Source organism: Poecilia reticulata, chromosome 17 (genome assembly GCF_904066995.2).
Source record: "Poecilia reticulata chromosome 17, P_reticulata-male-v2, whole genome shotgun sequence".
In the NCBI taxonomy this organism is placed as follows: domain Eukaryota; kingdom Metazoa; phylum Chordata; class Actinopteri; order Cyprinodontiformes; family Poeciliidae; genus Poecilia; species Poecilia reticulata.
In genome coordinates this window covers 9012820-9029318 of record NC_088846.1, presented here as the reverse complement: position 1 = coordinate 9029318, position 16499 = coordinate 9012820, and the positions used below count along the sequence as shown (strand labels likewise).

Sequence of the window (16499 nt, the reverse complement as noted above, 5' to 3'; positions counted from 1 at the left end):
CTCTTATTTCTGAAAAGTGGTCTAGGCTCAGATCCAGCATTAAGGGACAGATGATGAGGAAACAGGAGTGATACTTTTTACTCAAATACGACTGAAAAACATTAGATTGTGAGGTAATAAAGCCTAACCACAACTGAGAATAGATTTCTGATGTTGCAGTATAGTAAAGAAAGATATTTTCTTTTTAGAATAAAATTACAAATGTTGTTCTGTCTTAGGATTTTGTCACACTTTAGTGTTTTAGGTCATCAACCAAATTTTAAAATCTGTCAAAAATGGACTGAGTAATTACAAACCGCAGGGGGGAAAATGAAAAAGTTTATCCAAATCAGTTTGGTGTTATAGGAAAACATCCCTACCCTCTTATTAAATCATTAATTAGTTGTTAATAGTCATAACTATAGTTATTTATCCCTAACAAGCAGCAATCAGGCCAGGACAGTGTTGGTTTCATCGTTTGAAGCCTTCATTTTGTATTTACTAAGCTTACCTTTGTCTAGAAAAAACAAAACATGTAGATGTGACAGAAAAGTGAAAAAAATAAAGATTGTTTTTTTTTACATTTCAGATTGTATTAAATTCACAACTGGCTACGTCTTCTTCCTCTGTACATGTGATTGCACGTTGTTGGATTTTAGAATAAAACGCTAAAAAAACAGAGATCGATCTCCGAGCCAACCGAATCAACATCTGCTTTAGGCTCGCGTTTCTTCTTTTTAGGCTCTGAAAAGTAATCTGCAAACATTTACTCATGTTAGACTGGCAGGTGTTAAAATATATCCCTGCCTGTTCTGTGCAGATTGGATCGCCGCCGCACGTCTTCAGAAAAGCTTTTAAAGCTGCCAGGAACTGAAAGCAGCACACAAGCAGCAATTGTCCAACAGAAGAAGGAAAAAAAAAAACTTTTCACTTGTTTCACTTTACCCTAACAATTTTCTAAACAGTCGCTGCAAGAAATATACGTCGGTGAAAGAACAAATTAGCCTGTTTTGCCATTTAACTTTTTTTTTTTCAGGTTTTTCACACTCCTATGTTTCAAATCAAACAAATTTAAATATCAGACAAAGACATTAAACCCAACCTGAATCCATAAAGTAACTGGTGTGTCACATCTTTTCACAGCTGAGTTCAGTTCCTTTAGCCACACTCAGGCCTGTTCTCACTTTAAAAGAAAAAGACAAAAAAAAACAAAATCACTTTAAAAAAGGACCTGTTTGACAAAGCAGAGTAGACCAGAAGAGTCAGACGTCACCACGGACGTTCAAAAATGACATAGATACTAATTATTTGTGATCTATTAGTCTGAGAAATGTTAAAAAGCTGTGGGACTCCAGCGAAAACCACGGTGAGAGTCATCAAGTCCAAATGATGAAAACATTTGGAGAAACAGCAGTGAACCTTCCCAGGAGTGGACGACCAAAACGATCCCAAAGCGTAACGACGACTCATCCAAGGACAACGAACCGCTGCTCTCACTTTGCCTCGGTTAAAGTCATCGTTTACGAACATTCCGCCGTAAGAGACGAGGTGAATATGACCCGAAAAATAAAAACCACTGGAGAAACGTAAAGGCTTGTCTCAGTTTCGCCAGAAGACATCTCGATGGTCCCCGAGATTTTTGGGTGAAATACTCTGAGAACTAATGAGATAAATTATACTGTTGGGGAGGTGTGTGCCCCATTAGCTCTAGCAAAAACTGACAGCATTTCAGAAAATGATAATATTGTGTAAAATATGGCAGTGATAGTGTGATAGCCCGTGGCTGTTTCTCTGCCTCGGGAACCGGAGGCAGACTTGTAGTGGGGAAAATGGAATCATGAATTGTGCTCTCTCCCAAAAAACGTCCTGAAGGCGAACGCCCCACTGTCCGTTTGTGACCTCCAGCTGAAATGCGCTTCAGCAGAACGACAATCCAGAACAGAGTTTACTTCTCAATGACTTTGGGGAAAAAACAAAACCAGGAGCGGCCTGGTCAAAAGTCCTGACCTGAATTAAATTCTGATGCCGTTCTTTGGTTGACCCAACCCGACGTTAGGTTTCTGATTCGCTCATCTTCGTGTTGAAAACATGCAAAAGTTGACACGTGTATCTAGTAAAAGTTGATAAGAATACAAAATACTCTTCCAAGTGTATAAAGAGTGGCTAAATAAATACGCCGTCAGCTAAGAGGTCAGATGGTGGTTTATTTTTTTTCTTATTTTTTTGTTTCTGTGTTCACCACCTGCCGCTGCCAGGCAGGGGGGAAAAGTCTTATGGCTGGATATGCTCAGACATACAGACATATCCAGCGATGTGGAATAAAATGCAAACGACAATCCAATTTAAATACAATGCCGACAGAATCTGCAGCGAGTCAGATTAACATCTGATTGCTAACGCCGTTGCCGCCAAAGCTGCTTTTAGGATGCATGGCGCCCGTCGTCGTCTCATTACGGTACAGAGTCCACACGCTGTACCTACAGTGACTAATTTGAAATATGTACAGCTTGTGATTATGCACAGGTCAAACGACGTGGGTGATGATATTAATATAGCAATTGATTTCATGGGGAGCGTCCCTTGTTATGTAATCTTTGGAGACTATCTCTTATTTCTGCTGTGTCCACGTGCAAAAACAGTAAAGGTATACCACTCCGTACGAATAATTTAATCACTTTTAATCAGAAAAATAACTTGTGAAACTTTAAAAGCAAAAGGAAGTGCCTGATGGGGTTCCTTTCCGTTCATGTTTGCGCGGCATGCTCTCTGCTGCCGCTTTGGGACGGCGCTTTAATTGTCCTCCGCGCTCGTTTAGACGCTGACGTCCTCTTTCGAAACGTGCCGAGGAACCGATGTGGCCATGAGTAATTGAAACCATTAAACTTCCAGCTACAAATAACGTCTTCCGACTCCTAATGATCCCGGCGTTCTGCTGCAGCGTCTGGACCGGGTCGCCCTACAAGCTTAAAATTTTGCAAGAATTAATTGGTCACGCCCAATTGTTTCCCTGCTCCGACTCTCGCATGTCGACCACTTTAATAAAGCGGATGCTGCTTTAAGCACATTGAGGCCGAAGGGGGTCAGTTCTTCAGAAGAAACGGGATTGGTTCATTATTGTTGGCATTCGAAAGGCACATTGATTCCCGTAAATCCGTTCAAATTCAACACACATTGTTCACTTCTGTGGCCAGCAGATGCGTTGTCCAGAGTCTGCTGATCCTCCGTCTTAAGCATCAGAGCTGTGAAGGACGTCGAGAGTCGACTAACACTTCTGATAGACTACGCTAAAAGCTGTGGTGTAACTACTGTTGGCTATAAAATCTAATAATTGTAAGTTTCTCACTATTTCATGCATTAAAAACACAAAAGAAAAATGTTACAGTGCAAGATCTACCACTGAGATACAAACTGTCAAAGCTGATAATGATGAGTAGATATTTCAGCTACATTTAATATGCAAGGCAGCCAGGGACTTGCACAGATTGGACAAGAAAGTGCCCTTCTGTAATCTTTTAACTAGTGTATTGTATGTGGCCCAAAGCAGCACATAGGTATTGATATGAAATGTGGTGGCAGGCAGCCATGTTGGATGCTAAGCTAGAAGTTTCTTGGACACCTCCGATATTCCCAATCATAAATCCAGTTTCAGTGGGCACATCACGCTCTAGTAGCACTTAAATCGCAAAAAACTAATACTTTAAACTTCACCTAGAATTGTAGTCCAGCTCTGGTGTCGTAATAGTTCAGAATTATGACCACACTGATTTCTCTTTAAGCTGAATTCTGCTTGGGCTTTTAGAACAACATGCACTTTATTTATCATCTTATTTTCTCACTGTTGAGTGAACATCATTGTGATCTGTCATTGTAAAGGCACTTTATTTTCTCTGTCACTCAACACATTTTACTCTTTATTCTGTTATTCAGGATGTACCTTGAAACATGTTTACTCTAGAAGAAAAAAGTGAACAATTTCAGTATGTGTGTTAAACAGGCTCTGAAAAAACTAAACTAACAAAAAATTAAAGCACTTCCTGTTTGATTCCGTCAAAGATGAGAAACTAACAAATGTTGTTTATGCTAGTTTTCTATCTATACAAATGTATACTTCTAATTTTAATAGAATTAATGCGATACTGGGACATTTCAAAAATAATTTTGTTGACTTTTTAAATTACATATTTAGAAAAAGATTACTTATACAAATGTGAAAAGATGTAGTATTTAGTGAGGTGATCTTGATATAAACCGATGACGTAGCTGAGGCTTGATGGTGACGCAGAGATGAAATTCTTACTAATAACGAACAAACACAATATTAATGAATCTGAGATAATAAACTAATCTTGTTGGGTCAGACAGAAACAATTATTCAAAACAGAACTCATTATTTGAATGTTGATAAACATGAACGAGAGAGACTATTTAAGGAAGAACCGATCACGGCTTCCAGACTCATTCACATCGGTATTTTCACCTGAAGACGGCAGCAGGATGCCCGTCATGGTGATTGGCACATAGTGACGGGATTGTCAATCTAATACTCTACGTAAAAAAAAGAAATCCTGTACAATCCGATAGCAACTCTTGCAACAGAAATGAAATCAGAGCTGACGGCAGAGCGGGTGGATTTTTGTACCCTCATAGCAGTCTGAATTTAGTAGGACAATCACTATCTGAGATTGTATTTCAGATCACGCTTGCAGATCGAGTTGATTGTACGAAGAGGCCTGCATGTCCCAAAAGTACCCTCATCTTCATTTAAACTGTGCTCGGGCCCCTGAAACGGGCTCCACTCTCGCCTGGCAGAATCGCTTTTAGGAAAACTTTTGAATTAGCTACAAAAACAGCCATTATTCTACATAATTCCCCCCCTAAAGTATTTAGTTTAGAGAAGTTGAGAAAAGCTGGCATAGGGTCTTCGCCATCTGCCACTGAAAGGTGTTTTGGTTTTTTTTCTGCTTCCAAGTTTCGTCTTGTGCAGAATTGCTTAATTGAGATTAGAGTAATGACCCTCCACCCCCGCCTGCAGGCTGCCGGGGCAGAGTCCGGGGAGACGATGCAGGCGAGCGGTATTTAGTAATCCTATCAGCTGCCTTATGAGCTTCCGCTCCTCGCCGAAGCTCAAGTCTTCAGATTGAGTTGTTCAGTCAATCATGGATTCAGTATTTACTCGCCGATTCAATATTTACCAAAGCACTTTCCGCCGAGCGTGACTGAGGAGATAGCGCTGCGCTGAGGATCCCATCAAAGCCTCGTTACATGAGGTTTTCATGGAGGAGGAGACGCGTGGAGGTGGAGGCGAGGACGTCTGATGCGACAATGCATGCGTGGAAAGCTGCTCTGGAACGGAGCCAGTTCCTCCTGCTCGCCTGTTCGAGGGCTTTGTGTTGGTTTCACCCGACTGGTTGTAAACATCCCTCCAGATGTGTATCTGCATTCTGGGAGAACGACTCACATCTAAAGTTTAACCTTGACAATAAAGTCCCTTGGATTCTCATACACAGAAACTACAGATTCCTAGATTCCAAGTCTTTGTCCTCGGAGGACCGACGTCTTAAAGTAAGAACAGGCAGATGAGTGGCGGCGTGGATATTTGATCCTCGTGAAGTGCGACTGGCTGTGAAGCGCCGTCGACGGGATGCATACCAATCAGTTTTTGCCTCTGCTTTGTACTTGTTGCGTCAACCAGCATCATCGTACAGTCTGAGCCCAAAGATTGATTTTTTTTTTGGTCTGCTGTCAGAGACATTTATGTCTACTTGCTGATCTGCTGATGACTTCTACATGAAAAATGTCTGAAATATAACAAGAAACAAAGGCACGCTTTGTGCTCTGTGAGCAAAAACTAGTCTAGAAGTCGTGACATAAAATACAACTTTTAATGCTTTTTTTTTTCAAAAGTAAATGGAGTTGAATCACATTCAGATTGTTCAAATATTTTAAGATGGGGTCAGTTTTCCTTTCTCTGTCACTCTTTGACTCTGGCAAGCAGGAGTCTCAAAGGATATTTAGCTTGACGGTGCCTGACTGGAATGTTAGACAATCAAAAATGCATCATGGCTACTGCTAGCAGCTCGCGCTAACCACAACACCCGAGAGAACAAGACGAGATGGCTACTTTGAACATCAGTCAATATGTAATCTCAATACATGAAAATCAGAGTATTAATTGGTGCTAAACCCAATTATTACTGAATCTTTAATGTGCTGCTTAGCATATTACACACACATTTTTAAAGGTTGTTCAGACACATTATGACTTTGGGTTCAAATTAAATCTGGGTTGTTTTTCTTCACAGCCACTGAAATAATCTTCAGTAGTGTCTGTTAATTACGGTGATGTCCTTAAGTTATCTGGATCTCTTTTTAATTTAACACCTCTGTCAAACTGTAGCACATTCCATGATTTGTTAGCTTAAAAAGATAGTGTAGAATATGATTTATTTATTTTTTTCAGCATTTTGAACCTTACTAAACAAAACAAGACCGAGAAAAGAAAGAAACCCCTCTCACACCCAAGACAAAACGGGTAAAAGAAAAAAAAAAAGAAAAGGTGCAACCCAGTGATTTCCATTAAATTATGCATTGCTGTGTCTCAAAAGGTCCAACAAAGATCATCATACATTTTCAAACTCCTCTGCTTTTCCTTTGTCAATAAAAGTTAGCTTTCCCAACAAAGTCAAAGAATATATTTTCTTCACTGACATGCTTGTTATTGGTGGGCCCATTTTATTCCACATTAGGGCAATGATTCTTCTAACATTTAGTAGTCCACCGTCAACTAGAGACATCAGAGATATAGAGTTTCACGTAAAACAATGTCTGTCTTATCTTTCTTCAGCTGTGGCATAAGTTGGTCTATATCTAACTCAGGCTGCCACAGAAATCAATGAGAACTGAAATATTGGACATTAGCCGCAGTGCTACTGAAACGTTATGTAAATGTTACGGCAATTTATCAGTATTAAAGTTTCAGTATGTAACTTTTATGAAAAAATTTTTTTTTTAAACTGTCAACATGTCATGTCAGTGTAATATGAGACAGATGAGATTGACACAATAGCTCAGAGAACTACTATTAGCTGGAGCTACTGTTGTCGCCTAGCTAAAAACAGCCAATCAGAGCCAGGAGTGTCTTTCCGCTGTCAGGCAATCTCATGTACTCGCTGCTAAATGTACTAATGGCTGAAAAATCACTTAAAGTTACAGGGAAACCACTAGTCCACCGTCATTGGTGGCCATGCTAACTAGCTTGAGCTTTCATGACGGGCTACGCTAGCTGCAGCGTAGCAGAGAGCAAGAAGGAGACGGGGGATTAGTAGCGCCACATGGCGGGAGATTGACAGCACTAAGCCCCTTCTTCTGGCTCTGATTGGCTGTTTCTAGAAAGCAGTGGGAGATTTTTGTTTTTCCCAGATTATCCGTCTGATACCATACTGTCATGACATAGTGACAGTTTTAACAAATATGTTAAAAAATATAGTTTGATACTGCAGCTCTAATCTCATGCTAGTATGCAGACGCTCTACCTGGACTGAAGATTTATTCACCTGAGCTGAATGTTTGAAGCGGCTTCGACGGCGTGGCGGTTCGACCTGCTTTCTGATCACTTCAGACGATGTTTATTGAAATCTTAGGAATATTGAATCTCCATCGTCATTATGAATGAAAATATGCGTCGGTATTGTAATACATAATGGCCAGGTTTACTTTAGCTCACGCTTGTTTTGTTTCACGTTAATCGCCGGAGTTGTCAGCATGCCTCCTGCATGTAATGATGACGCCGATACTCAAGGTTTTCTTAAGCTAATTCACTTCACTTTTGTTTAAACAGAGACTTTAGTCTGTCTGTCCTTCAAATAAAACTGTTTATGTTTTGTGCTTCCTCATACGATCATCTGAAGGACTGAAAACAAGCGGCTTTCACTCTAAACTCCTCACTGGTAGAAATAGATGCCCATCTCGATTTATTCAGCTTCATCTGAGGATCTCTTCAAGCTAAAAGACACTTTGCCTTTTCAGTGTCGCCCGCTCAGGATTCAAGCGACTTCAGTGGCAAAGCTACTTTTAAATAATTTGCATAATCGAGCCTAGGATAAAAAAAAAAGCTCTTTATGTGGAGAAAGGCTGTCAATTTAGCATGACATATATTGTGGTGACTCAAACTCACTGGAAAAACCGAATCAGAAATTGAAGCTTTTATACTGAAGTGTTTAATGTAAATTCATATTGCTAACACTCGCATCGGGAAAGGAAAAGTGACCACCGCTCGGCAAAAAATTTAAACGGCCCTCCTTAAAAATGCGCCGTAGGCATCAGATCTGATGGTCAAAGAGGATAAATATGGACAAACCAACTGCGAATTGGTTCAGGAGCGAGGGATCATGTAGTTCCAATTCCACTTTCCACACATTTAACCAGTAGAAAAACACTCCTGATTGTTTCCGCTGTGACTCTCTCTGGGTATTGATCACAAATAAACCAGCAGCTGCCACCGTCCTCCTTCCACCTCGACTCGAATTTTCCCTGAAAAACACTCATTCTGGTCGCCCCTCCGTTTTTCTTCTACACACACCTACACAAATGTGCAACAAATGGGCTTCGGTTACTGTCATTCATATATTCATATATTCTTATTTTTGCTTATAATTTAAAAAAAAAAAAAGAAGAAAAAATAAATAAGAAGAAGATATCTTGCCAAATTGACACTCCCTGATCCATGGAAAAGAAGATTTAAGGAGGGGAACGAGAGGGAGGCCTGTTGAAGAGACAGACGGTCTGATTGAGAGAGGGAGCAAGAGGGAATTGGAGACGGAGATGAAGAGAAATGAAGTGAGACAGAGAGAATGGAGGGAGTGAGGGGGGAGAGGAGGTAGGTGACTGGCAGGAGCGAGGAGGGCGACGACGGGGATGTGTGTGGCGGGGCAAATGAACTATTTGTCACACTGGTGTTGGAAAGAGATTGAAAAACGGAGCGGGGAGAAGACCGGAGGTTGTCCTCACGCGAAGCTTCGCACGCTCCTAAAGTGCAGTTTGTAGTTTGGGTCTCTTGATTCTTATCCTCCTCCTTCACTTATTTATCTTTTTCCTTCCCCCCCCCTCTCCTCTGTCCCTCCTCGCCTCGCCTGTCCTCCCCTGCAGGCACGTCCATAATCCAGGTGACAGCGACAGATGCTGATGACCCGACGTACGGGAACAGCGCCAAGCTCGTGTACACACTGGTGCAGGGCCAGCAGTACTTCTCCGTCGATCCCCAGACAGGTGAGCGCGCACACACACACGCACACGCGCACACACACACACACACGCACACACACACACACACACACACACATACGTGTACACGCACACAGGTGGTGCAGAGAAAAGCTGAAAGGATGGACAGATGTCGGAAAGCAAACACCCCTCCACGCTCTGCGGAAAATCAAACATGCCCAAGTTGCTGAGGAGCAAACAAGTGAATTCAGTCTTGACTGATGATCAGAGCACAGATGCAGCTCTGAGGATATATCTGTGTGGATAGATGGGGCCTGGAGGACCCGCGCGCACGTGAACGCTGTTTTGTGTGTGTGTGTGGAAGCGTTCAAACACGGTTGGGTTTCTTTCTTATACTTTGTGTCTAATGCGTTTCCCGCCCCTGCGTTCCGCCGTTCCCCCGTCACACTCGCTCATCCGTCTTCCCTACTTGTCGTCTCCCTCCTGCGCTCGTTCAAACACACGGAGGGAACGTTAGGTGGTGAAATCTCGCCCCTTTTTCACAGCTGTGTTGCGCGTGCTATTCCCTCCATCTCTGCTTGAGAGTAGCAGAGCAAATTGCAACAAAATGCATGCAGACGCCAACAAATCCAGCAGATTTTTTTTTTTTGCACAAGGATGCAGCTCTTTAATGGCAAACGTGACAAGAGAGAACGAGGGGAATAAAGGGATTGAGTAAAGTGTCTTTACTTTTTTCATGATTGAGCACAATTTTAAAAAATGGCATGCGTTGTAACAGTTTAAGTGCAATCTATTGTCATTTTGTCAAATAGCAATATTTGGCGTAATAGAATTTTTTTTTTTCAAATATAACAATCAGTTGAATCAGTTTATAGACTTATGCGATCAGTATTCAGATCATGAAGAGCATTTCTTTCTAGACTACATGGAAACTGGAAGGTTGTGAATTTCCCCTCATGCAACCACAAAGATCCAGATGCAGTTCCATTTAAAATGTTTGGATCCTACCCAATCAACAACTTTATGCTCTTGTAAATCTTGCAGACATTTTGAGAAAAGTTAAATATGTCTACATTTTACACGGCAGCGTTTCTGTCATTGTTAGATTCGTAGATGTTTAGCCTCTCTGTCACCTGCATTTTAGCAGAAACAACATTTTTAGGGTTTTATATCTTAAATGTTAAGGCTCTGAAGTAACAAGTATTATTAAAGCTCACACCATAAGCTGTTCACATCAGTCGATGTTGATAATTATTGATTAGTTTTTTGTTGTGAACATATGAAATGCTGACCAGCTGGTGGCGTTTCATCCACAGTTTTCACTCCCAGTTTTCAAGGTTCGGTGGAGAAACCTGAAACTGCTGCTGTGCAACTTACTCAACAGGTTGTTGCTAGGTAACCAAAACATGAGTGAGTCAGTCAGTGCCACTCACCTTGCTCAGCTGGGGCCTTTCCTCTGCCTATATCCCCCAGAATTCTGTGTGGTTCTGCATCCGAGTTCAGTAAAATTCTTGAAACTTCTGCATCTGTTAATATTGATCACACGTCTATCGCGATATTGATTTATTGTCCAGGCCTAAGGTAGTAGCTGTGAAATTGACTCTCAGAAGCAGCACAACTTTCCCCGTTTTCCTGTTTTCCAGTCCTGTTTAAATCTATTACACTATGGCTTGATAAATTATTGTCTTTTTTTTGTAAAGCCAGCATCACATCTAGTGCTTTTTTGTAACCCCAGGTTTCAGCAGATGCTATTTATATTAGCAAACTGCATCAGAGCAGAGACACTAATTGCACTGTAGATGCATTTTAAGAGATTTCATCGGCATTTGAGCTCAGGTTTCCTCATATTTAGCCCCTGCAGGTATATTAATAAAAGCCACGACACCTCCACCCTAAACACACACTCTCTCCTTTTGCTACTACTTCTGTGAAATGCCTAAATGTTTTAATGAAGTGCCTAAACTCTACAGAACCAAAAAGAAAACAGCTACAGTCTAATGTTATTCCTGCATGATGAGGCACAAGAAAAGTGACATGTTTATGACAGACTTCAGGAACGATTTGTGTAATGTAATGCAGAGCGGATTGCAAAAGAGACAAAGGATCTGTCTGCCGTGTCACCTAAGGGCACGCGTGTCACCTAAGGGCAAGAAGTTTTATGGTTCTGTGCCGGGTGCGTTCGTTCTCTATTTATTTATCTTTGTTTGCTTTTGAGCTCGATATCTCCCAAGTGGAGTCGTAGCTCAGGCGTCTCCAAGACGAAGTTTAGCCCGGCGCTTCAGATGCCGCTTTGACAGACAGACAGCGCGCATGGAAGCACTCAGGATTTAGTTCACAGTGAAATACATCTGATGTTTATTTCTTTATCTTTTTATTGTCTATTTGTAATGTGTGTTTTAGTTTAGCCTCTTGGATCGCAGGTGGGCAGTTTTTTCTTTGTTTTGTTTAGCAACATGTTTTAATTGATTGCCTTGACATATGGGAGTTGCGGCTCTTTTTGAAATGCTAATGCAGAGTTTAAGCCCAAAGCCACACAGCGCGCGTTAGCCGTGACCGTGTGTCGCCGGGCGCATTCCGGATTATTCCAAACACGTCTGCCGTCTTCCTCCCCGTTTTTAGCTGCCGTTTTCATCCCCCCGCCGTCTCTATGCGGTTCTGCTTTCAGATCATGAACTTGGACGCTTTCCTGTTTGTTCACATATCCGTTTGTTGGCATTCAGCAAGGAACCCGCGTTGAATGTGACTTACCTGGAGCGGCCGGGTCACACGAGCAGCGAGAAGCCATGTGCAAAACGTGCGGCAGAATGAGGTCATTTGCGGAGAGGAGGTGATCGATGTCGAACGATGCGTCTTTGGCGAGCAACACGATGAGGATCTGCTCTCTGTCAGCATGTCAAGCTTTTGTCATGGACTGATTTTTTTTTTTTTTCTTCCATATGAACTTTTTTTTCTTATATCTGCTTTGAGAGGCAGGAAAATGTTTGCATAAACATTTTTCTGCATCTGAGCAAATGTCGTTCATTTTGGTTTTTTAATGGATCATTTGAGCTCTTCTGTTTTCAGGGTGAAATGGTTAGTTTCACAAATATGAATTTATTGTAGATTTTCTCTAATCCACCCAGATTAAATGTACACGCACTTCTTCTTTTCTAACTTTGACATTGTCACCTTGATCGCCATTCCTTTAGTCGCAGTCAGAATGATTCTGGCTCAATATTTGATCAGAATTGGTAGTTTGGACAGGTATTTCAAATAATTGGTGTACACAATTTTTTATTTTTTTTATAAGTGTGAGTCAGGGCTTTAGAAAGGCCAGTTTTAAGACCTTGGTTTGTCAATTCAAAATCCACTTTTTCTCTGTGTTTTGGATCACTGATGGAGAACCAAAAAATTGCACACTGGGAAGAGCGGCACTTCTTCAACACATTTCTACTCAAGTAAGCAAATGCTAAAAATGTGAATAAGACCTTGGCTGGGCTTTCCAGCTACAAAGGTCATGAACTCTGAACCCATGATAGCTGAAGAAGTGTCGTCAATGTGAGCCAAAACATGTTTGAAAAACAAGAGAGGACGTCCAGCCGTCTCCACTGTACCGCTGGACACACCAACGTCCCTGAGAAGCTACCTGCTGAAAACAATAACTCCTTGCTCAGACACCGCTAAGTTCATTTTCGCAGATAGACGTCAAACGCCACCTGAGTGTGTCCTTTACATCCTTATTTTCCCTCAAATGAACACTTAAGACGGGTTGAAAATTGGAGACAAGTCAATGTTTTAGTGCTTAAAACGAGATAACATTCAGCCTCTGTAATGGTCTTTCCAAACCCCCAGGGGCTGAACCCTGTTGAAGATTGGTAGCCTGCACTTAAAAAACCCAAGTGTTGCCAGGAGACCGATCCACTCAAGAAAATGGGTGAAATATTCAGCCAGTATTATGCCAGAAGCTTTTTGATCGCTACAAAGAGTTTACACTCCAGAGGAGGGGCCTGTTTTACTACGTGGATTAAAGAAAATCCATTCTCTCTTTTTTTTTTTTTTTAGAATAGGCTAATTCTAATTTTTGTTTTACAATCAGCTCACCCTGGAAACTCATTAACAAACCACTGAAAGGCCAGAACGTCTGGCGCTTGAATCTAAGCTTTTCACCGGAAGCGTGTTTGTGTCCGTGTGTCCGAACTCGTGTTCCTGCGAGCCGCCGTCAACAAGACATCAAGACATGAAGTCTTATATCGTTGCTGTCAAATTGAAACAGAGGGTCTCCAAAATGTCAGGAAAGCTGTCAGCGTGTCAGGAAGAAGTGCCTCCAGCACTGATGACGGTGCTTTTTCTGACACGGTGCCAAAGGTTTCAGAAGAGCATCATCAAAAAAAAAAAAAATACCCAAAGGGAATCCCTAAGTGGAACTTTATCCATCAAACAGGATAAAAGCAGTCTAATTACCGTGGAAGTACTTTATGACTCTATTACCTTTTGTAATGATCAGATAACAACGAAGGAACGCTGACGGTTTTACGGCTCGGCTCAGCGGCCGGTTGTGATTGCATGAATTAAGTGCCCAAACAAAATGACTGTCCTGCTCTCTCCGAGTCTTAACTGCGTTATCTGGTAGTGGTACCTCTCTCTAATGAGGTACTTACACACAGGGGTTTTATTAGCTGTAACTAATGGATTCGGTTATGAACACTTTCGCGAAGCTGCTGACTTACGTTTGGGCTCATGACAACTTTTATATCCACACACAACAGACATGAATGTGCTTTTAACGGTTTCTTTAAGCTGCTAATTGTTTTGGAGTGGAGGTTATTTATATTTCTTTTACAACAGAGAGTTAAACATTAGAATTGGGTTTTAATTCCTTCTATATCTTCTCCCTCTTCTAATCTCAAAACTGAATTTTGACAGGCTTTAATACTGATACGGTAAAATATGGTAGTTTCCTGGCCAAAACGGGAGAGTTGACACATCCGAACATTAAGCCAGTCTCCAATTATGTTGGCGTTATGCGCGTCGATGCAGGCGGCTATGAATTTCAGTCCAGCTTGAAGATGGTGCAGCCAGCGACGCTGGTGTTTCCGCCATTTTGAACCTCGGTGGTTCCTGATCGATTTCTCTCCATTCCAACAGAACCGTGAAGGTCAGGTCATTAAAATTGGGTTTTCCGACACGACAACGACGCAAAGCACACATCAAAACAGATTTTGGGAGAGCTAAATTAAGCTTCCTGATGAGTTTCCCCAAAGTCTTGACCTTAACCCTATTTAAAATTTATGGACTAATGCTTCAAAGCCGTTTCCATCCCATGAAACCAATTATTTTAAAGCGATCTCATTCTTCCAAGAAAAAGTGCTCAGACATCCAGTTGGAAAAACACTGAAGTAATGATCTGTGTCCCTTCATGACAACTGACACTTCCTGACTGTTGTCATGGAGTGTCATTCAGTAAATAATGACACTTCTAATGCAAAGTTGCTCTAAAAGTTGCATTAAAAGTCCATTAAAAGTGCCAACTTTGCATGATTTTGTAAATTATGATAATTTAATAAAAAGTTGCCATTTTTAATGAACTTTCAATGCAACTTTTAGAGCAACTTTGCATTAAAAGTGTCATTATTTACCGAATGACACTTCATGACAACTGTCATAAACATTCATAAAGACTTTATGTTCATGACAGATGTTATGTCATGTTTTTGACAGTGTCATGTCAGTCTTATGCACACCCCTTCAAATAAAGTGTTACTGAATAGTTAAAAAAAAAAAAAATTCTCAAATCAATATAATTTATATTCCCATGGCGATGAGAACTGGAATCCAGACTGGAATATGAAGCCGAAACTAGAGATAGATGTAAAAATAATTACAAGCAAACAAATAGCGACGTATCTAATAATTTTACAACATGTCAAATCAGCAGAGCAGTTCATAACGTTCCTAAAATAACAAGCTGCACAGCATCTGGACTCGACGCCTTTAGAAAACATTATTGGCATTTGTAGCTGGAGGCTACTCGGCGTGACAATCAAACAAACGCACAACATTTTATTAATGAGTTACTAACACGTGTAAACGGAGCCTTAATGAAGTCTTAAACAAAGGGGCCATGACACTCTCGGCTCATAATGGGCCGTCAAATGTGCCGTTATAAATGTTAATAAGTCATTAATAAAAGGTCGAGCTGTCTGTTAGAGTTTTCTCTCCAACGTTTCATGCGCGGCGCGGCTCAAACCAGCTGCGTTTGCGTGCTCCAAGATGAGAATGTGTAAGTAGCTTACAGGAGCCCGGTCGCCACTGCGTTGCTTTAATCCATCAGGCCTGATCACAACATCTGGTAATGGTAATTTTAACGGCACGCCGCTGATCCACGGAAAAAAGTAAATGAGTGATTTTTAATCATTAGCGTGGTAATTAGCCCGGGATTCTGTCTGACAAAGTGATAAAGTTGTGGCACAGAAAGGTGTAAAAACACTTCCAGTATGTTTACAACATATTCAGTATGAAGCGATGCAAATGAGGTCGAGTGAAGTCTCACTATAGATGAAGGATTTGTCTTGGATGGGAAATATATTTCCATTTTAGAGCCATGGAACCCTTTCATATTGAAATTATGAATCACAAAAAAAAAAAAGTTTTTCACAGTAGGCGTACTATTTTAAAATCACTTTTTGATAACAACAACTAAAAAGCATTTGTAGTTGCGTCTTTCTCATGAAATGGGAGCGAAGATCAGAATGAAACTGGCTCGTTTACATTTGCAATATTTGACAGAGTCTGCTTTTTCTCAGACTTCTTCATTCAGCATTCGTCTAAACCAGTGGTCCCCAAACTACGGCCCGCGGGCCGGATCCGGCCCGCCTCCACATTTGGTCCGGCCCCCTGAACAATACCAGAGAGCATTCAGATTTTTTTTCATATACCATATTTTCTCGACTATAAGCCGCTTATATGTGGATTTTTCTTCAACCACCAGGGGGCTATTTAGCAGGAAGTGAATCATTGGAAGTCAAAATTGAAAATAAAAGAAGAAAGCGCCCATTAAAACGGAATTAGGTTTTAATAGGGAATTGAAATTTGAGAATGTTGTTTATCAGTTAAATAGCACTGAGGGGGGAAAATAAGATTTTTCTTCTTTTTTTTAAACAATACTGGGATCATTATGAGAATTTGAGGTATAGATATTAGGATCCAGTAGATGGCAGTAGTGCAACAATAATGGATGCAAGCTGCTGTTGAAATGTAAAGAAGAAGAAGCAGCAGCAGAAGAAGAAGGAGCCCATTTTCATTTAGCACATGCTAGTAGCAGA

The 16499-nt window shown here is 41.1% G+C and overlaps 1 protein-coding gene across 4 annotated transcripts in view; it reads left to right on the top strand.

Annotated features, from left to right (window-relative positions):
- cdh24b (cadherin 24, type 2b) overlaps positions 1–16499 on the top strand; it is a 220563-nt gene that overhangs the window by 116156 nt on the left and 87908 nt on the right. For all 4 annotated transcript variants that reach the window (XM_008432992.3, XM_017310022.2, XM_081598308.1 and 1 more), the window contains one exon: positions 9124–9243. In XM_008432992.3, coding sequence (XP_008431214.1) covers positions 9124–9243 — 120 coding nt within the window. The remainder of the gene's footprint in view (positions 1–9123; positions 9244–16499) is intronic.